At 50.6% G+C, this 21,139-nt stretch overlaps 1 protein-coding gene across 6 annotated transcripts in view; it reads left to right on the top strand.

Annotated features, from left to right (window-relative positions):
* Nucleotides 1-21,039, top strand: part of PIP5K1C (phosphatidylinositol-4-phosphate 5-kinase type 1 gamma) — a 52,964-nt gene extending 31,925 nt beyond the window's left edge. The window contains exons 7-19 of one of the 6 annotated variants that reach the window (XM_077191414.1): nucleotides 2,473-2,772; nucleotides 3,290-3,495; nucleotides 4,974-5,057; nucleotides 5,558-5,606; nucleotides 6,545-6,629; nucleotides 9,645-9,806; nucleotides 9,966-9,995; nucleotides 10,757-10,895; nucleotides 11,181-11,213; nucleotides 13,533-13,637; nucleotides 13,884-14,016; nucleotides 18,119-18,202; nucleotides 19,049-21,039. In XM_077191414.1, coding sequence (XP_077047529.1) covers nucleotides 2,473-2,772; nucleotides 3,290-3,495; nucleotides 4,974-5,057; nucleotides 5,558-5,606; nucleotides 6,545-6,629; nucleotides 9,645-9,806; nucleotides 9,966-9,995; nucleotides 10,757-10,895; nucleotides 11,181-11,213; nucleotides 13,533-13,637; nucleotides 13,884-14,016; nucleotides 18,119-18,202; nucleotides 19,049-19,051 — 1,413 coding nt within the window. In that variant the 3' untranslated portion in view covers nucleotides 19,052-21,039. The other 5 variants (XM_054650061.2, XM_077191415.1, XM_054650063.2 and 2 more) reach the window with 5 other exon arrangements.
* Nucleotides 21,040-21,139: the final 100 nt, after the last annotated feature.

Raw genomic sequence — 21,139 nt, 5'->3', positions numbered from 1 at the left:
AGAGCATCTCACAGGGCATGTCCTCCACCTGCCCCCATGCCAGGGACAGTGTTAACAACATGTCATGAAGCCAGTCCCAGAAGCACAAATGCTACTGATTATTTGCAAACTCTGTGGGTAACCATGAGGCAGATAATTGTGCTGTAGTTTGGAGGCATGTTCTGGCCTCAGAATGGCTTCCCAGATGTGTGTTTCTGAGTGCCCTTTTCCCAGAACTAGTTTGTTCCTTTTTCACTTGGCAGTGTGCATCTGCCCCAGCCTGCATTTGGGGATGGCTGCTGATTGCAATCGTAGAATAGTAAAACTCTTTAAGTTTGGAAAAGACCACCAAGATCATTAGGTCCAACCTTCAGCTCAGCACCATGATGGTCACCTTGTCCACAAGTGCCACAGCCACACGTTATTTGAATGCTTTCAGGAATGGTGACTCCACCACTGCCCTGGACAGCTTGTTCTAATCCTTTACAACCCTTTCCATGAAGAAATTTCCCCTAATATCCAACCCAAACCTCCCCTGGCACAACTTGAGGCTATTTCCTCTCATCCTGTCCCTTGTTGACTGAGAGCAGAGCCTGACCCCCACCTGGCTGCACCCTCCTGTCAGGGACTTGTGGAGAGCAAAAGGTCCCCCCTGAGCCTCCTTTTCTCCAGGCAATAATGCAACCACCCTGGTTTTGTGGGGAAAGCACTGCTGTCCCTGAATCTCTCCCATTCCTGCTGTTTGACCATTACTCTGAGGATTGTCCTGACTCCCACTGGCAGCAATTCCAAGCTGGAGACCCCCAAGGTACCAGCCAGCTTTGCATATCAGTCTGGCAAGGCAGGATATTGAGACCCAGAGACTTGCATTGGGTCAAGTAAATTGGACCCAAACCTGCTGTTCTGGTGTAAAAACCAGGAGCTGGTCTCCCTGCACAACTGTGCTGGAGGTCCCAGATATATGGATGAGGACTCTTGACAGTCAGTTACGACGACCAGGGGTTTGTTTGTTTGTTGTGGAGATGCCAAGGAGAAGGTGATGAGAAGCAATGCTGCTGCCCCATCTGTGTGCCTGGTGCAGTGGGGTTGTGTGATCCTACACTGGTTCTGTGAAAATCCTTTCCTCACTCAATATTTACCATGGAAAATTTACCCGAGAGAGGCAAATTATGGGATGTCTGTGTGTGAGTAACAGCCAGGCCAGGAAGAAATTTTTCCCTATGAAGGTGGGGAAGGCACAGGTTGCTCAGAGCAGCTGTGGCTGCTTCATCCCTGAGAATGTTCCAGGCCAGGTTGGACAGGGTTTGGAGCACCCTGGGACAGTGGAAGGTATCCCTTCCCATGGAAAGGTGAAACCAAATGGTCTTTACAGTCCCTTCCAACCCAAACCATCCTGAGATTCTGTGAATCACTTGCTTTTGCAGGTGACACTCACATTCCTGGACAGGATGAGTTTTCTTGGAAAGCACTGCCTGTTGCCTAATGTGTGTGGTAAATCAGGTGTGGGGTTTTGAGTGGGAATGGAGTTGCATTGTTAATCCTGCCATCATCAGTCAGTGAATTAAACTGAACTTACCTGTCTGATGCAGAGTTCTGAGTGACCTGTTGCAGCTTTCCACTATCTGTGGGTTCTGTGGTGCTACCCCTGACCACCCTGCTGCTCCTGGGAAACCACCTGTGTCAAAGGAGTCAGGGAAAGGAAGCAGGGTGGTTTCATCCTGAGTTACTTTAAAGCTGTTTCCATTTACCTGCCTCCATTACTTTGGCACTCTCCAAGAGGGCTCACTGCTGTGCCCAGGTGGGTGAGCTGAGGGGAATTAAATTTTAATACAATCACGTTTCTGCTGTCTCTCAGAACCTGTCAGGTCTGTCTTTCCTGCCACAGTGTGCAGAGAAGTTCTGTTTCCTTCCCAAATGTGCCCAAAGCTGAACAAGCAAATCCTGCCTGTCATGTCATTCCTAATTATTCTGCTGCCTAAAAAAAGGAGATGACAGCAGAACAGGATATCCGTGCTTTCTGGTTGACTGCTTTATAAAGCAGCTCTGCAACAGGAGGAAAACATTTATGTTGTTTTGTTTAAAAAATAACCCTGTCCGTGGTTTATTCTGGGCTGGAGAACAGCTCTTGATTCTGACACTGGTGGAGAGATAAAGAGAGCTGTTATTTTTAAGCTTGAAGTTCCCACTTATTGTGTTTATTTCTCTCCCAGTTTGGTTTCCTTTTTTTAGCTGCTGTACTTGGGGAAAGCAGGGGATTTCCGGACTTGGTTATTTGCCCAGAGAGTGCTGAACATCTCGGTCCCTGTGTTTTCAGGTCCTAAAGCCACTGAAATGCAGGACTTTATCAACTGCATACACTGAGCTCCTGTTAAGTTCAGAAAACTTCTCAGCAAAGAATCCCTAGTCCAACTGTTGACATGCTTTGTGGTGAATACAGCAGGAAGTTTCTGCTCAAATGATCTTTCTCTGTGCTTCTTTCCACCCTTGCTGCAGAATCTGAACCAGAACCCCCGGACTCTGCTGCCCAAGTTTTATGGACTGTACTGTGTGCAGTCTGGGGGCAAAAACATCCGCGTGGTCGTGATGAACAACATCCTGCCTCGAGTGGTGAAAATGCACCTGAAATTCGACCTCAAGGGTTCAACCTACAAACGCCGGGCATCCAAGAAGGAAAAAGAAAAGTCCAGCCCTACGTACAAGGATCTGGACTTCATCCAAGACATGCCTGAAGGCCTGATGCTGGATGCAGACACCTTCAGTGCTTTGGTGAAGACGTTGCAGCGAGACTGTCTGGTAAGGAGGGGGCAGCTCAGGGACAGGGTAAGGAACTCTGTGGCTCTCGAGCATGAGGAAGAGCAATTCCTGATTGAGAACCTTGCTACTGAGCCCAGAGCAGGATCAGTCCTTTCTCCTGCACTTTTCCCTGAAAGCCAGGCAGTAGAGTTGGATCTCATGGCAGCCTCTGAGGACTGATGCTGTGCTCCTTTGCCTGGTCCATCACACTTTGGCAGATGCTCCCCTTGTAGCTGCTTTGCTGGAGCATTTTCCCAGTCACTGTGCAGCAGATACAGTGGTGTTGTTTGCAAGTCGTCAGGCCTTTGCTGTAATTGTGGGATGGCCAAACTTTGTACAGTCAAGCCCAGAGGTCACTGTTGGTTCAGAAACTTTCAGGCTCTGTCAAATGAGTTGTTAGTGGGGATGTGGACGGGATGCTTTGCTTTGATTGCTTTGATTCCATGCTTCAAGGTCTGTATTTCTGCTGCTGGCTTGATACTTTCTCTTTGTTCTTGAACTCAATATTAACCTGTAGGTATTGGAAAGCTTTAAAATCATGGACTACAGCCTCCTGCTTGGGGTTCATAACATAGACCAGCACGAGCGGGAGCAGCTGTCGGAGGGAGCCCACAGCACGTCGGATGAGAAGCGTCCCGTGGGGCAGAAGGCCCTGTACTCCACAGCCATGGAGTCCATCCAGGGAGGGGCTGCCCGCGGCGAGGCCATAGACACCGACGACACGTAGGTGAAACCTGGGCTCCCTCCTGCTGCTGGGAGGTGGAGGCTGGAGTGGGAAATCCCTCAGGAGGCCCACAGGTGTTGCTGTTCCTTTGCGGGGCTCCCCAAGCTGTCTGTTCACTGGTAGCAGCAGGCAGGCAAGGAGACTCCACACGGCTTCTGGGGGTGCTGATTAGATGAGGGTTTATTGGGGGTCCCAGCCCCGGGAACAGCAGGGTTTCTGAGGGGAAGGGAGGGGGAGAGAGGGAGAGCCTGGGGGGAAAAGGGGTCAAGAGAGACTCTGTGGTCTCCCCCTACACCTTAACAGGGGACAGGTGGGCACAGAATCAGATTTGGGCCAATGGGATTACAGATACCTGATACTTCAGGGGAGGATCACAGGCTTGGAATAAACCCTACATTTTTGAGGGGTGAGACAGAGCACACCATTTAACTAAAATGTAACTAAATTGTTCAAGGGAGCAGCTCTCCTGAGGTTTTGGTAGTGCTGCCATTGTGGTGGGAAAGAGGGAAGCCAGGGTGGGAAATAGTTTTGTAAGGCTCTGGCCTCACAGCAGTCTCTCATCTTAGGGCAGGCTGTAGGTTGTCAGCTTGTGTAACAGCCTCTAAATATCCACCCATTCCCTGGGGAGGAGACAGTTCTCACTCAGCACCCAAATACTGGAGCAGAATAGGGATCAGTCTGTCCCTAGGAGCCTGGAGTTCTCCATCACTCCCACCTCTGGAATCCCTGGCAGTTCCCTGAGGCCATCCCAGTGGGGTTAGCAGACAGCAGTGTAGCCAAGTGCTGGGTCACTGCTGGAGCTGGAGGCTGGAGGTTGTCCTAAGCCTGTGCTGTGCTTGACCTGGGATTCTGCCTGGCTCCCTGGCCCTTGGGCCAAGGAATGATGGCATTTGCTGCTTGCTGCTGTCTGAAACCAGCTGCTGAGGTTTTGATGGAGGGGCAGTCCTGAGAGCTGAGATAATACTGTGGTGTTTCCAGTCCTTCAGGCAGCATCAATAATTGCAGTGGCTGCCTGAAGGAGTATCTGGCACCCCTGTGCTTTGGTTGTGTGCTGGTGCCAATGGTTGCTGCACTTTGGCAGGATGGCATTAGTGTGGACAGGACTGGAATCCTTTTTCCTTAAGGATTTACTGCCCTAATGACAGACAGCTCTCACTGACCTGATAAAAAACCTGATCCCCAGAATAAAGCAGGCAGGAGAAAGCTCCATGGTGCTTTCTGGCCCAGGCAGAGCTGTGCCACACAACACAGGTTCTGTCAGGACAGTGGTGTTTGGCCATGCAGGCAGTGACCCTGGGACACTGGGTCAGGCCAGGTCACTCCCATGGTTGTGCACAAAGTGAGCACACCAGTTTTACAACATGTCTGACACCACACCAGAGCCCCTCAGCACGGCTGCTGTTGCCCTTCCCCAGAGTTGGGTGTTAGAGGTGCTCTGGCTGAGGCTGCACCTGCTGAGGTTCTGCTTTACCTGCAGGATGGGAGGGATCCCAGCAGTGAACGGCAAAGGAGAGCGTCTCCTGCTGCACGTGGGAATCATAGATATCCTGCAGTCATACAGGTAGGTAACCTGGCAGTGTGGGTTGGTTTTGCATTAAATTGATATTTGGTGAGGAGAGAAACCACCACACAGTGTGTCTTTTGTGGCTGATAACACCTCTTTTAGTACCAAATGAAAGCAGAGGGCATGTTCTCTCCTGGAGACTGTGAGGATGAGTAGATACAGCTGCCCCAAGCTGACCATGGGTTCCATCATGTCCTTAGAACAGCTGGGGACACTCAGCCCTTTGTCCAGGATGATGAGCTGCTCATAAAGAAGTAGTTTCCCACCTCAGTGTGGGAAGCATATCTCCAGGGGTGTAAGGTGTACCTCTTCCAGCCCAGCTCCTCCTTCCCTGTGGTGTTCCCAGGCAGTCCTGACCTCCTGGGGGAGATGCTGGAGAAAGCTCAGTCCTGGTGACATTGGCAGCTCAGGGATCTCCCTATAGGGTATGATAGGGGGCTTGGTACAAAGTGCATGCCTGAATCTTTATTTTTCTCTCCACTTCTCCTTGGAATTAGGTTCATTAAGAAGTTAGAGCACACCTGGAAGGCCCTTGTCCATGATGGGGTGAGTGCCTGTGCAGAGGCAGGAGTTGTCCAAGCCTCACAGGATACTTGGTGTCTATTTGTGGAGCCTGACCTAGCACAGCTGCAGCTGATGAAAGGAGCAGTTCTTGCCCCTCATTCCTGCCCAGCAGGGTGGTGCCACTTATTCCCAGCCAGGTTTCCTTGCTCAATCCAGCTCCTCACACGTTGAGCTGTTGTGATCACAGCTTTCCTCCCCTGCTCTGTGTCCCATGACACCAGGAGCACACACCCAGGTGTGTGTGTTCCTGGGCTGTCAGGAGCCCTGGGCTGTTCTCTCTGGTGACTGGCTGTATCCACCTCAGCAAGCTCTCTGCCAGCAAATCCCTTTCCATGTTTCCTTGCTGGCTTCATTCCTGCAGCAGCCAGGTGTGTGTTTCTGAAAGAAGCTTGGATGTGGAAACCATTTTTCAGCCTTGCATTTCCTGGCTTCCCTTAAAGTGGCAAAGGAAATGTGGAGATGCCAAGTCATGGAAGCGCAGTCAAACATCAGAAGCAGAAAGAGCTTCAGTTTTACTATTTTAAACAAGAACATTTGAAATGTATGGAGACCCTTGGCTAAATTTGGGTGTCTGTGTGACATGCAAAAGTATCCAGGTTTGATTGGAATGGCAGCTAGCAAAGCCAGAAGAAATTTCATGTATGCAATCAGGCCAGTGTTTAAAAAAATCCAGGAAGTCTACAAAGGAATAAAATCACCAAAATCCATTATAAAATCACAGCAAGAATATAATCAAACGCAATCAGAGGCAATGCTTCAGGGTTATTTATAGCATTAATTAGAGTGTTTCAGTTAAGCCTTTCCATTTTAAGGCTCTATCAGTGCTAAATGTTGGAATAAAAAAGACTGTGTTGGTTGTTACAGAAATTCTGCCTTGAGGGATCATTTTAAAATTAAACAATTGCTTCTTGCTGTTGTAGGACACGGTGTCAGTACACAGACCCAGCTTTTATGCAGAGAGATTCTTCAAATTCATGACCAACACGGTGTTTCGAAAGAATTCCTGTAAGTACCAAGTTCTGGGGCTGCTGTGCTCTGAGCTTTTACCTTGGCCTTGCTGCTGCAGGCTTCATGAGGAGTCTGGGCTGGAGCCTGAGCAGGGTTTCCAGTGTGGTACAGCTGTGAGAGCTGGGGGTGTATAGCCTGGAGAAGGCTCTAGGAGACTTTAGAGCCCCTTCCAGTGCTTAAAGGGGGCTTAGAAAAAGGAGGGGGAAGGACTTTATATACAGGCAGATAGTGACAGGCAAGGGACAATTGTTTTGAGCTGTCAGGGTTAGATGAGAAGTTAGGAAATCTGAGGGTGGAGGCCCTGGTACAGAGGACCCAGAGCAGCTGTGGCTGCCCCATCCCTGGAAGTCTTCAAGGCCAGGTTGGACAGGGCTTGCAGCAACCTGCTCTAGTGCCCATGTCCCTGCCCATGAAGGGGTGGAATGAGATGCATTTGTAAGGTCCCTTCTAACCCAAAACTTTCCATGATACAGAGCAAAGCCAAGAACTGCAGAGCCCTCAGATTGTCACAGCTTGCCTTGGTCTGCTCAGGCTTCCACCCAGTCCCTGCACCTGACCTGGGTTCAGCCCTGACAGGATGTGTGTGAGGGCAGAGCCTCTCCTTGTGAAGGGAAAAACACCTTTGCTGTGACAGTAGCTGGTGGTGGTGCTTTGACTCTCAGGTTTTCTGTGGTTGAAATGGCTCCTGAGGTATTAAAGAGTTTTTTTCCCAGCCCTATGACCAAAGAAGTCGAGATTCCTCAGCTCTGCTTTTCAAGGTTGTTTATTTGCTCTTATCTATCACATTCTTTCTCTGAGCTGCTGAGGTCTGTCCAGCAGGTTGGTTGTGGCACACTGACCACCCTTGGGGTGGTGTTGGCTTTTTATACTAAAAACTATGTGTACTTTATTTACAATCATTTTCCAATACCTATCACCCATGTTAGACAGTCTGTCTCTACTCTAAACCAATCCAGAAGTGTCACCATCACAGCAGAAGATGGAGGACAAGAAGAAGAAGAAGGAGGACAGGACATGCCCAGATTCCTCCATCTTGCCTCTTAAACCCCCATTCTAAATCCCCAAAATTCTACTTTTTCACCCTGTGACAAATTAACTATCATTCTACTCAAACTTTTGTGGCTTGTAAATCTTCACACAAAGTTTGCAATTTTCTCCATGGGCTAAAATGGAAGGCACAGGTGTTTTTGACTCCATGTCAAGGTCTCTGAGCCTCTTGAACCCCCATTCTAAATCCCCAAAATTCTACTTCTTCACCCTGTGACAAATTAACTATCATTCTATTCAAACTTTTGTGGCTTGCAAATCTTCACACAAAGTTTGCAATTTTCTGCATGGGTTAAAATCGAAGGCACAGGTATTTTTGACTCAGTGCCAAGGTCTCTGAGCCCCCTGCCAGAGTCTCGAGTCCTTAAGGGCAGAGTCCTGGGTTCCAACATGTCAGAGTTCAGGACATCCCTCTGGCTGTCCTGGATTGCCAGAACCCCTGCCAGAGGGCTCAAAGACCCTGGCACAGAGCCCAAGACACCTGGGATTTTGATTATGACCCATGGAGCAAATTACCAACCTTATATGAAGATCTGCAAGCCACAAAAGTTTAAGTAGAATAATAATTAGTTTGTCATGGGGTGAAAAAATAGATTTTTGGGGGTTTTTAGAACGGGGGCTCAGAGAGCAAGATAGAAGAATCTGAGCGTGTCCAGCCTTTCTCCTTCTTGTTCTTAGCCTCCATCTTCTGCTGTGATGTTAGCACTTTTAGATTGGTTTAAAGTAAAAGCTCACTGTGTAACATAAGTCGAAACCCAAGCGAGCTACTTACGAGCTGCTATTATTGAGCGAACCCGTCTCTGGCAAAAGAGTGGGATGACTTGTTAGTAGAGGTGAAAAGCCAGCCAAGCTGGGTGATAGCTGGTTGCCTGTGAAATGAATCTAAGTTCACTCTTAATTCTCCAAGGAAAACCCACGAACCCTAATGAAGCGAATTAAGGGTGATTTAAAGGGGGTACAGCTCCTTTAAAAAAGAATACAATCTCTATGAGCGGATAAATATTAATTTCCCAATTACACTGTGGGCCCTCAAGCAGCCATCAACAAAGAGTGCGTTAAAGCTCTACACTACAAAAATATAAGAACTTTATGACTCCCTCCCCATTAACAGGCTAACCTGTTGCAGACATCTTTTATGAAAAATCCTTTCCTTAGGATTTTTCCTCCTGAGAAGCTGAGAGGCCTCAGGAACAAAGTGTAAACAGTGGTTATCTATTGCTGTGGAATGCAACAGGTGCATCTGTGATTGGCCCATGTTGGATGTTTGTAATTAATGGCCAATCACAGCCCAGTTGGCTTGGACACAGAGCCCGAGCCACAAACCTTTGTTATCATTCTTTCCTATTCTATTCTTAGCTAGCCTTCTGATGAAATCCTTTCTTCTATTCTTTTAGTATAGTTTTAATGTAATATATATCATAAAATAACAAATCAAGCCTTCTGAAACAGAGTCAGATCCTCGTCTCTTCCCTCATCCTCAGACCCCTGTGAACACTGTCACACTAACCTATATTTAAATAGGAGAATTAATGCTAGAATGAGTAAGGTCCTCCCTCTACGACGCAAGCTTACATCCGTACATTATTAACAAATCACCAATATAAACAAATCAAACAAGCAGAGTATTAAATATCTTGTTAACCCAACAGAGGAGCGTCCATTAACATAAGTGATAGGTATTAGAAAGTCACAGTAAATGATATACGCATAGTTTTTAGTATAAAAAGATAACACTGCTCCAGGGGTGGCCAGAGTGCTTCTGTCTGTCCTGAGGAGTGGACCTCACCAGGCCAGAAGAAATAATTTTATAGATAAGAAACAATAAACAACCTTGAGAATGAGAACTGAAGAGTTGTGACTCCTTCTTTGCCCGCCGAGCTGAGAAGAGACTTTCTGACACATCTCAGAGTCACTCTGACCAGCAAAACCCCGAGACCGACATTTGCCCTTCTGTGCCTCCCCCAGCTCTGAAGTCGTCCCCCTCCAAGAAAGGGCGCAGTGCCTTGCTGGCCGTGAAGACAGCGGGTCCCACGGCGGCGTTCTCTGCCAGCCAGCTGGCCTCCGACAAGGACGACACCCAGTACGACCTGCGGGCGGCCAGGAGCTACCCCACGCTGGATGATGAAGGTGACAGCCCCGCCCAGGGCACTGCCTCTGTGCTTACCCTCTCTTTCCTAGCAGTTCTTTAGGATCCTCCCTTGTTCTCATCAAGTTCCCCACTGTGCACCAACTGCAGATCTTTCCTCATGGATAGCTCTTCATTGCATGTCTTGCTGTGCTTTGCAGGTGCTAAACCTAACCAGGACAGGGAAGAAGGTAAGAGTGCATTGTTTTGTCGCAGCACCAGCAGGTACTTGATGCGACACCTCTGCATCAAAGGAGACCAAATCCCTTCTTTGCAGCACTCTGGGGTTCTGCAGTAAAAATGGTCGCCTGTGTCACTGCTGCAAGACAGCTGCTGCCAAGGGGCACCATCAGTCATAGCCCAAAGCCAACAGAGAGTTGCATTTTCTAACCTTTAAAAAAAAGATTGGGGGGGGGTGACTGGGAACTGCAGCACTCCAATGACAGCGTTTGGGCAGTTATAACAGGCAGGATCTTTCCATTGGAAAAGAGGAATGGGCTGGTTCTGTGCTGCCTTTCCTTCACTTCCATCTGGCTGCATTTACAGCTGAGTGCTGGAGGACAAGCTCCTCCAGTGCATGGGTGTTGGATTGCTCCCTGTGCAAAGCACTGAACACTCAGTGCATCTCTTAATTCACTTGGATATTTATCCCTGGTGATCCAAGCCTTTAATCCAGCTTTGGTCACCAGTGAGAAGTCTTCACTGGCATTCTATTCCCTGCCTGTTGTGCTTGAAGTGGTGCTGACTGGCTCTCCCCAGAGGATGCCTTGGGAGAGGCTGTCATGACCCAACTAAACTTCTGCCTGTCTGTGGTTTGAGTGCCCAGTCCCAGTATGGGTGTGCAGGTTCATGGTGGAACAGCCTTGCACAGGGCTGGTGTAGGCGAAGTGTTGGTGTTTGACTTAATCATCTTTTCTTCCTGCCTCTCCCCTGCCCTGCTCTGGGCCAGCAGGCAGGCCAGACCTGCTCCCTTGCACTCCTCCTTCCTTTGAAGAAGCTACCACGGCCTCCATAGCGACGACACTATCGTCAACATCTCTGTCTGTTCCTGAGCGATCCCCCTCGGAGACCTCTGAGCAGCCCAGGTACAGGTGAGGAGATTTCCCTGCTCCCACTGGTGCTGAGTGGCTGCTCTTGGCTCTCTGTGCTGCAGATCCCGGCAGGCTGCCCTGCACTCTGCAATGCTAATGACCGATTTTAATTAAATCTCTCCTGGGAGCAAGCAGACACAGCTTTGATGGGATTAATTATTGCTGGAAGAAGTGTCAGCTGTTAAGTAGAACATCTCCCTCATGGGATGTGGAGGTAGATTTGGGGACAGTGCAGGATTTCTGGCTTAAATTGCTCCTCCAAACTCTCCTGTTTTCTTTCCACAGGAGGCGCACACACTCCTCAGGGCAGGATGGCAGGTGAGAAATGGGTCTCCTGTCTTTTGTCTCATCTTTTCTCTGCTGCAGAGACCTCATGTTTATCCCTGTGCAAAGGTCACTTAGAGGGCTGAGTGGGAATTTCAGCAGCTCCAGGATTTTGGCGTGGATGCTGAGCTGCTTCTGCAATCAGATGATCCCCATTTCTTACACAGAATTTTCCTTGCAAAGCAGATCTCTTAGTGCTTTGAAAATACCAATTATTTGATAGGGAAGGGGACAAGAGTATTGTCCAAATTTACCCACCCAGCCAGCACCAGAGTCAAGGAAGGTCATTTAAGTCCCTTTAAGTGAGTAAGTGAGTCCTGACAGCAGGAACATTCCTCCTCTCAGCATCTGCTTGTGGCCAGGGTAAAGTGAAAGGGCTTTGACTTTATGAGGCACTGAGCACCCTCAGTCCCCACAGAAGTAGCTTCCAGTGTTTTCAGAAATCTGTGAGGCTTTTTTCCTCCTGTGGTATCTCAGAGCAAAGGGCAAGGTAGGACAGAAATGCTGTGCTGCAGAGGAGTGTCTGATTTTAGAGGCTCTTATCATTAAATTATTGTGCATTATTGTGGAATTATTTTGCATCAGTAAAAATTACCCCATTGCCCATGTCAGCAGGATCTGCACGAGGAGCCAGTGGATGCTGCTGGCTCTGCCCTCTCTTTCCAGGACATTGTGTAGGTGTAGTAGGCTTTGAAATGACATCAGAGACTCAGTCCTAGGATGTGCCATAGCCAGAAAAGCCTGACAAGCCTGACAGGCTGATGTCCTCTCTCCCTGCAGTCAGTGTTTGATGCTTGGAAGGAAAGGTCTTTGGAAGATGAGGGTTTGCCCCACATTACAGGCATCTGCTGTTGTTCCAAGCTTTGAGTGATTAACTGAGTTCAGTTGATAAGCACTGTGAAAAAAAAATCCCTTTCTGTGGTATTTCCTAATGAAAATACCTCTGGATGCTGCATGTTGCTGAATCCTGCCCTGGAGGGCAGGGACCTGCTCACTGTGAGAAGTGCCAGGGACTTGTGAAGCACCTCATATCCTGCAGAATCCAGTGTTAGAAATTGCTGAAAATTGGAGACTTAAACCCAGGCCCCAGTGGTGGGGCCCATGTGGCAAATGCAGTAACTTCATCCAAAATAGTTCAAACTCACTGGTACCTCCTGGAGGGAGGGAGGTGCTGTAGTTATGTGACTGCTCCTCCAGAAATGGCTCAGGTGAGTCAGAGTGACCTGGGAGCGTTCAGGGAGCTCAGTGGCTTGGTCAGAGTAGATCTGTCTGTCACAGATTTGCCAGAGCTACACTGACTGTCTGCAGGTGTTTTGCTGGTTTTTGCCTAATTTGTCCCTTTCTAATACCAGTGCTTCCATGTGCCCTTCCTCAGAGAGTAGGGACCTGTGCACTTGTGGAGCTCTCTGGGATCTCCTGGTGAAAACCAGTGCAGACACAAATTTATTAAAGCAAGAATTTACATTCCTGAGCTGAGATGGAAAAAACCTTACCCAATTTGCTCTAGAATGTGTCATGCCTCTGGTTATTCTGGTCTGCTGGGGAATTCAGTCCAGGTTTGAGGTCCAGCCCTGTGAGGAAGAGTGTAGCAAGTTCTGTGCATGGAGCTGGACTGAAGTGCTGCCCACTGGTGAGAGCCAGCCTGGAGCAGGGCAGTGCTGTCAGTGAACCCAGGGCTCAGCCCTTCTCTGACAGCTGCCCCTCGGCTGGGCAGGCTCCTGTTCCTCCTTCCCATGGGGACAGCCCTGCTGGCACAAGTAATTACTTTAATAGCATGAGGTATTAAAGTGAAGATTGTCAGAAACAGTTCCAGAGTGTGCAGATAAATCTCAACCCTGGAACAGCTTTGGTGTGCTGGGAGTGTTGGAGGTGGTCAGAGGCTCTGGCCTGGTGCCAGGCTGACTCTGGACACAGGATTTCCCTGGAGGTCACTTCTCTTTGCTCCCATGCTCCATTTGACACTGCCCATCTTTCCTGCTGCACTGGCTGTTTAACTCCTTTGCTCTTGTCCTCTTTTCCCACCTTGTTATTCCTGAGTGCTGTAATCTTCCCTCTCTTTTGCCTGGGAATTTTGGTTATCCAAACCCTCAATCCTGGGAGGTCTGAGTGCTCCTTCTGAGCTGAAATCAGCCACTGAGTCTGTGCTGGGAGCCCAGTGCCACAGTAGCAGCAGCAGCAGCAGCTGTGTGCTGGGGCAGAACTGCACAAGAGGCTTGGCTGGCTCTGGACTGATTCAGGCTGACTTAAAATTGAGGGCTATGCATAACTCATGTCCAGCTGAGTCTTTGGGCCTGTCTCCCCTTTGGTTTTCAGGTCACACGAGGAGGTGCGGGTCCAGGAGGAGGTTCAGCAAATCAGTGTCGAGCTGGAACCCAAGTGTGACGTTGAGATTGTAGCTCCTGAAGAAGAAGTCAAAGAGTGAGTGTTTTAGAGTGTTGCAGATCCCACACAGTGGGTTTTGAGCTGTGGCTGCTTGTGCTGGAGGCTTTGCTGGAGTCATGGGTGTTCAGTGAGGCTGAGCACAGTACTGACCTGACCTGCCCTGACGTGACCTTTCAGGATGTGATAGCATAGCATCTTCAGAAGCTCCTCTGTAATAAATCCGTTTTGCTTGCTCCTGTCCTGACTGCAGTGACTAGACTGTCATTTCTTTCCCCTGTGCAGAGAGGCAGCTTCTTCAGCCTGTGCCATTGTCACATCCACAGCCACCGTAGAGGTGGAGACGGCCAGCCAGGCCTCGGAGCCAGCCAGCCAGGCCTCGGATGAAGACGACGTGCCAGTCACAGACATTTACTTTGTAAGAGACCTTCTCCACCTGGCCCCTGGGGGGTGATGGGAAGGGTTGGACAGGGCTGTCAGTATCGTTCCAGGCAGTCAAGGGGCAGTGGCTGCCCTGCACCATCTTGGTGTGAAGCACCTGAGACCTCGGTGCTGGGTGGGTTTTTGAATGCAGGGAACTGGATTAAACTTGGAGAACTCAGAACAGCATCTAGTGGGGCTCACACAGGTGGCACTTCTGCTGTGGATGTAGATCTAGCTGTGCTGCTCTACTTCCAAGCACAAGTGTTTGTCTAGGCCAGCACATTTGCTCCTGGGACAAGCCAAGGTGATGTGGGTGCAACAGAGAGGTTTTTTTTTTCTCAGCCAGAGACCTTGGCTGCTTTCCTGACACAAGCATGGCCTAGAGCCAAAGGGAGGTGGTTGCAGAGGGCAACCCTGGGCTCTGGTGAACTCCGGCTTTTCCTTTCCCTGCAGGCTGCATTAGGTGATGCAGTGGGAGTCTAGTGCTGAGCCAGGGAGTAAGTTGGTGGTTGGCAGCAGAGTGCCGTGGAGCCTGGCGCTGGTCCTCACTCAGCTCCCACAATGGCTGAGCAACTCCTGCAGACCAGAGAAGAGGTTTTTTAGCAACATGTACCTGTCCCATGGATCCCCAGAGCACAGCTGAGTGCCTGTCCCGTGAGAGCTGAGCTCTCTCTTGTGCCTGGGCACTGGAACCCTCATTAAAAGAGGTGCCCGGCTCCTCCCTGCTCGGACTTGTTGCTGTTAGTTCTGTGGTGCTGGAGACAACCTGAGCCCATGCAATGGGCTCCTTCAGCTAAACTAAAATGCAGCATTGGCCTTCCCCTGGACTCTTGTGACTCTGCTGCAGAGCTGCTCACTCATTGCCGAGTCGCTCTGAGGCTTGTGGGAGCTGTGGAAGGAATCAGCCCTGTTTTACAGCTTGTTTGGGGTTGGATGCATGCTGTTCAAAATGCAAACGGCTCCTCTTAACACTGCCCTCTCCTTGCCTGTGGATGGCAGCTGTGTGCAGGCAGATCCTGCCTGCTCCCCTGGCAAGTGTCTTCTGGTGGGTGAGGGTCAGCTGCTCTTCCTCCCTGTCCCTGGGCATATGGACTGCTCCCAGCTTGAGGGGCGCCTCTCTCCACGAGAAAATTCTGCAGAGTGTGTTCACAGAGAGTGTGACTGCTCATCAGCATTTCATACTTCATCTGAGTCTGAGTTTTGCATTAAATGTGTGTTGTGTGCTGTGGAGTGTTTTTCACTGCTGGGATGAAGGGAAAAGCTGATTTGAGTTCCCATGGGCGCTCTCCTTGGAAAAGCACTTGAGCTGGAGCTCAGGTGAGGCTGCACGCGTACGCTCAAGTAGCACCACAGCTGCTCCTGCAGGAGTGCTCAGGGGCAGTGGTGGGTAATGGGATGGTGTGTGCAGAGGAGGATTTGCCCAGTCCCAGGAGACTGTGGTCTGATGACTGAAGTCTGCTTCTGGAGAGCTCTTCATTCTCCTGTTTATCCCCAGGGAATAAAAGTGCAGAGTGTGGCAGGGCCTGGGCGCTGCTCTTCCCTGCACGGCTTTCCCACCTGCTCACCCGTTCAGGCCCGGAGTTGCCCAACCCCTTGTTTTTTGCTTTCTCTTTCATCCTCTCTTTCACATCACCCTTTTTTTCCTCTGTTTCCTTTCTCACCTCACTTGTCCTGGGGCCACTCAGTTCACAGATGGGAGGTACTGGATTTACTCTCCCCGCCAGCGCAGACTCCGAACTACCTCGCATTCCTCTGGGATTGTAAGTGACCACACCAGCACAGCATGTAGGGGAGCAGAGCTGCAGCTTTGAAACACTGGGGCCAGCATCCCATTTCTCTCAACGGCTGGGGCTCTGGATTGAGTGGGCATTAGGAACCAGCCCAGCAGAAATGGGGGAAGCATATTGAAATTACACCAGTCGATCTCCTTGTAGGATCTGAGAGAATCATGAGCTCTGTCCCTTTTCTGCAGAGTGGTGACACAGTTCCTACCCTGGGATGGGCTGTAGTGTCACCCAGCCCTTGGAAAAACTGAGAGCAGTGAGGCCCTGGCACAGGGTACCCAGAGAACCTGTGGTTGCCCCCTCTCTGGAAATGTCCAAGGTCAGACTGGATGGGCTTGAAGCAGCCTGGGATAGTGGAAGGTGTCCCTGCCCATGGCAAGGGGGGATACTGGGTGATCTTCCATCCCAAACTGTTCCGTGATTCTTAGTACCAGATCTGGCCAGAGAGGCACCAGGGCCTCCATAGGTGATGTCAGGCTCAGCTCCCTTAGCCCAGAAGGAGGGTTTTAAAGACACCATTAAGATGTTTTGAAGGTTCTAAAACTCCAATAGCAAACAGAACTGTTTTAGTTTGTGGGGAGCATCTCATTAACCAAATGAGGAAGGTGCTGGTACTGAGTTAGGGCTGGTTTCAGCTCTCCAGCCTTTCTCAGCATCACCAGTGTGCTCCCTCCTCACTGAAGGTGTTCTGTGAGCAGGCAGGATTTTCCTTTCCAAAAGATGCAAGGAGGCATTTGTTCTTTTAGGGGCTGAATCTAGAGCTGAGATTGTTCTGGGGTTTAGCATTTAGCTTCTCATGCTTTGGAGAGCTGCTGTCCCCAGGGGGTGGTGGCAGTGCTGCTGCTGGTGCAGCCTGGTGCTCCCATTTGGGTTACAGGCAGGCTGCATGGGGAAGCAGGGGCAGGAATGTGCCCCTGGCTGTTGCTGATGGCATGAGGAAGGTGCTGCTGGGCAAACAGGCAACTCCTCCTGCAGCCCCTCCTGCGCCTCAGCTGGGTTTGGCTGCTCTGGCACCGGGAGGGGTAATGCCAAGCACTGGGTGCTGTTTTATCTCCTGCAGCTCCCTGCATGCATCCAAACTCCTAAAAGGTTCTGAAAGAAACTGGCTGGAGCATGTGGTTCAGTCAGGATGGACAAACTATCATGGATGAAAAAGAGGATGTGGGACAAGCTTGATGTGGTGGGGAGGTTTCCTGTACCTCTGACAGAGCCCTGTGAGAAGCTCCAGACAGTGGCTTCTCAGCCTTCCTTCCTCCCAGCAGTCTCTACTAATGGAGCTGCAGTTACTGGGGGGTTCAGCATGTGGAGCCCAGTGCTTCAAAGCTTCTCTGGCTTCTTTTAGTTCCTTGTACATTGTAGACTGTCACGCTCAGTTCCTGGGCTGGGAACACTGCAGGCTTCTTCCAAACACCCAGTTCTGCACTATCTTCCTTTGCAAATGCCAGGCTGGGTCAAAGGGGGCAGTTTCTTCTCTCTGGGAGCTCCTCTGGAGACAAAAGAGCCTGTTTGCAATGTAAATGGGGGACCCCTGGGAACACTGGCAGCAGAGACCAGCCCTTGAATCTGTGCTGTGTAGGCAGCAGTGTGTGTCTTCTCACAACAGTGCCCAGTGCTATGATAACTGTCCCTCAAGGCACACCTCCTTCCCCTCATTCTTTCCAGGGTCCCGTTGTGTTTTGCCTCCTGTGTTGTACTTGTTCCCATCACCCCACTGTCCCCAAAATCTCAGCAATAACTGTTTCCTTTCTGTGGCCACCATCCTCCATGGTCTCACCCCAGCTCCACTGCCTTCTGCAGAGAAGGAGGAAGGCACAACAAACAAATCCAGTTTCCCTGTAAAAGCCCTCCTGGATATCACTTTGTAGCATGCACAGGGCTCTGGAAATGGGAGGGTGAGAGCAGGTAGCAGGAGCCAGGAGCTGTCACTGTTCTTAGGTAAGTCACTTCCCAGATCTCTCAGTTTCTCTGCAGCCAGGATGATGCCATGGCTGGGAGCTGAGGTTTCCCTGACATCTCAAAAGCTCTAAAACTCTGTCCCTACGAGAGGAGAGGGTGTGCCACCCCCACTGCAGCTGGCACAGGTCCCCTGTCCCAGTTGGCAGGGAGCTGGTGTGTGCTGAGGATGAGGAGGGCTCCTCTGCTGAGAGCTGCCTCTGGGCTCAGTGCTCTCCCTCCAGGTGGACAGCTGTTCTTACTGTATTGTTTCCTGCTCTTTTTATTTTCTCCTTTTATTTTTTCCTCTTCTCTCCTTTGCTCCCTGCTCTGCTGCTGCTCTCCCTGCATTCTCCCTGCCGTCTCTGGCCACTCTGGCAGCCGACAGACGAGAGGAGTTGGGTTTACTCCCCGCTCCACTATAGCACTCAGCTGCACTCTGTCTCCGATGAGGAGAGCGATACAGTAAGTGTCCAAGAGCCGTGTGTGGGTGCCCGCTGTGTCGGGCTCGCAGTTTGTGCTCCCCCTGCAGGGTCAGCGCGGCCTCTGGCAGCGTGGGGCTCCTGCATGGCTGCGGCAGAGCCCGGCTGCCTCTCAGGTCAGCTCTGTGCTGGCAGAGCCCTGGCCTGCTCAGCAGGGGCTGTGGCTCATTCCCAGTTGTTTGGTGCAGGAAAAACTTTGGGGAGCTCAGGTTTCCCAGACATGTTGCCATTTCTGGAGGATGTAGAACAGCCTCTGGTTGTGCTGGGAAGTTGGCGGGACAGAGACCTGACTGATGTGGGCACTGGTGCTCAGGGGTTGATCCTCTTTCCTCTCACAACCAGAAGGATATGGAGGGGCTGGGGCATGTCCAGAGAAGTGAGTGGACATGTGGAAGGGGCTGAAACACAAGTGTGATGAGGAGCAGCTGGGGGGGCTCAGCCTGGAGAAAAGGAGGCTCAGGGGGACCTTGCTCTCCACAATTCCCTGACAGGAGGGGACAGCCAGGGGGGAGTCAGGTTCTGCTCCCAGGGAACAAGGGACAGAAGAGGAAACAGCCTCAAACTGTGCTAGGGGAGGTTTAGGTTGGATATTTGGTAAAATGTCTTGACTGAAAAGGGGTTGTCAGGTTGAACAGCCTGCCCAGGGCAGTGGTGGTGTCAGTATCCCTGGAAGTGTTCAAATGACATGTGGCTGTGGCACTTGGGGACATGGGTTAGTGGTGAACATGGTGGTGGTGCTGGGCTAATGCTGAATTTGGTATTCTTGGAGATCTTTTCCCACCCTAATGATTCCATGATTCTGTGACTCTGTTCTCTCTGCCTTTTGCAGTAATCTCTATGCAGACACAGAAGTCCCAGAGAGCAGCGATTCCCTCTGCAGGTCGATGTGTTCCCTTTTCGTTGATGCAGCCATTCCAGTGGGATGGGGAAGAGCTTGCTGACACCAGTATTGCTGCACTGCAGGATCCCGGGCACTCTGTTTCAGAATGGAGCAAAACTATAACCATGTATTTCTACTCACCCCAGACGTGGGCAGCAAAGAAACCACCCTCTCACCCGCAGCTCCCAGCAGAGAATTCTAGCTGGGTGTAGAGAATCCTGGGTAGTAACAGTGTTTTCCAGATGTGCACTACCATAGCTACCTATCCATGTGTGATACTGTGAACCTTTTTAATTTTTTAATCATGTATTTATTTCTTTTATCTTTGCACAGAGACAGCACAAATGTGCTTTTTTAAACATTTAGTTTACTGCACTTTTTTTTTTCTTTTTTCTTTCTGTTTTTTTTTTTTTTGGTCATATATTTGTGCATCAAAAAGGAGCATGAGACTTCACCGAAGAATGGGTAGGAGCACGTTGCTGGGGAGGGCAGGGAGTGGAGTGGCTTCATGTGAGGCAGCAGTGTGGTCTCACCAACTGAGGGAGTCAGGAGGTTTAAGGCTGTCCAGACACTGCCACGGTTTTTCCAAGTGGCCCAAGGCAAATCACTAAACCACTCTGTGCCTCGGTTTCCCCCGTGCTAATGGGTGCACAGTACCTGCTTCCGTTACAGCACTTAAACCCTGGGATGAAAGGTGCTATGAAAATGAAATGTATTAAAGGCCATGGAATAGAATTGCTCCCATGTTACCATAGTCCAAAGCAGCCATGCCAATTCACTTGGATCTAAACTCTCTAGTGACTTCTCCTGTCTGTGACACCGTGCGGGCCAGCACACAGTTCCTGGTGACAGTGACGTGGACTCCTCAGCTCTCCCCGAAGTCCTGATGGGTTCCAGCTCCCCCTGTGCTGCACTGCTGCCACCCCTCCCTCTGTGCTTGGAGTCCACACCTCATCCAAGTGGCCACCGCCTGCTCCAGCCCCACAGGCACGGACAGATGGAACTGGGCACCTCCCGAGCCCGGCCACGCTGGAGGGCAATTTCCCCACTCTGCCCACCCCACGTGGGGCTTGTCCAGACCCTGCATCCTCCTGGAGCCACTCAGCCCCTCACGTGCTCATGGGTGTACCCTGGGGTCACGGACACTGGGCTCACACGTCCCCTCTGCCCCGCAGGGCAGGCAGGGACACAAGGGCACGTCCAGTCCCTGGAGGCAGCAATGGGAGCCTGGCTCTGCCACGGAATTGTGCCAGCACTGCTGTGCTCACGGACTCTTGGACAGAAAGCTGGGTGACTGGGGTGCTGCCTGGGGTCGCATCTGCTGCTGGAAATCCCTGCTGTGGGTGAGAGGGTTTGCTTTGCAAGGGCTGTGGGCTACAGGTGAGAGAATTTGATGTCAGGGGTAGTGCTCAGGCTCATCCATCAGCAGGACACATATCATAGCATAGTCTGGAATCCAGCAATCCTGTCCTCATCTCCCAGAGAGAAAACAGGAAGTCCTTTAGACCAGAGGGAGACAGGTCTTGTTTGTGTGCTTTATGAACCTCGCTTGAGAAAGAGTCTCTTTATTCCCTTTACAATCTTCACTGTCCTTGGGATTCCAGCTAGAGGGGTGGGGAAGCGGGACCCTCCTCTCAGGCCTCAGCCCCCACAATCTCTTCACAGCAGCACTCAGGAGTGGTTATGTTGGGTCCCAGAAGGTAGCTGGGCTGATGGGAAGCTCTTCCTTCTGTACTGTACTGAACTTAGTGAGAATCTTCAGGAATTGATGTTTTTTTCTTGCCCAGAATACAGGACCTGGACTTCCCTTCCCTGCCTGTAGATGCAGAAGGCTGTGAGTTGTGCTTCTTGGAAGCACAGTCGGGGGATTGTGCAAGTTGCTGCTGTTCATGTATCCATGTATTTACCAAATAGTCTATCAAAAGTCTCTTGAGAAACTCTCCCCTTTCTGTCACTGCTTGGCAGCTCGTTCTCCCAGTTGCAGCTCCTGTCCCATCCCACTTTCCTGTGGCACCAAGGGAGCTCTGCAGGCTGGGGGGC

The sequence above is a fragment of the Agelaius phoeniceus genome, chromosome 29 (assembly GCF_051311805.1).
Source record: "Agelaius phoeniceus isolate bAgePho1 chromosome 29, bAgePho1.hap1, whole genome shotgun sequence".
NCBI lineage: Eukaryota > Metazoa > Chordata > Aves > Passeriformes > Icteridae > Agelaius > Agelaius phoeniceus.
Note: the sequence above shows the minus strand (reverse complement) of the source record. Positions and strands in the feature narration are given on the sequence as shown.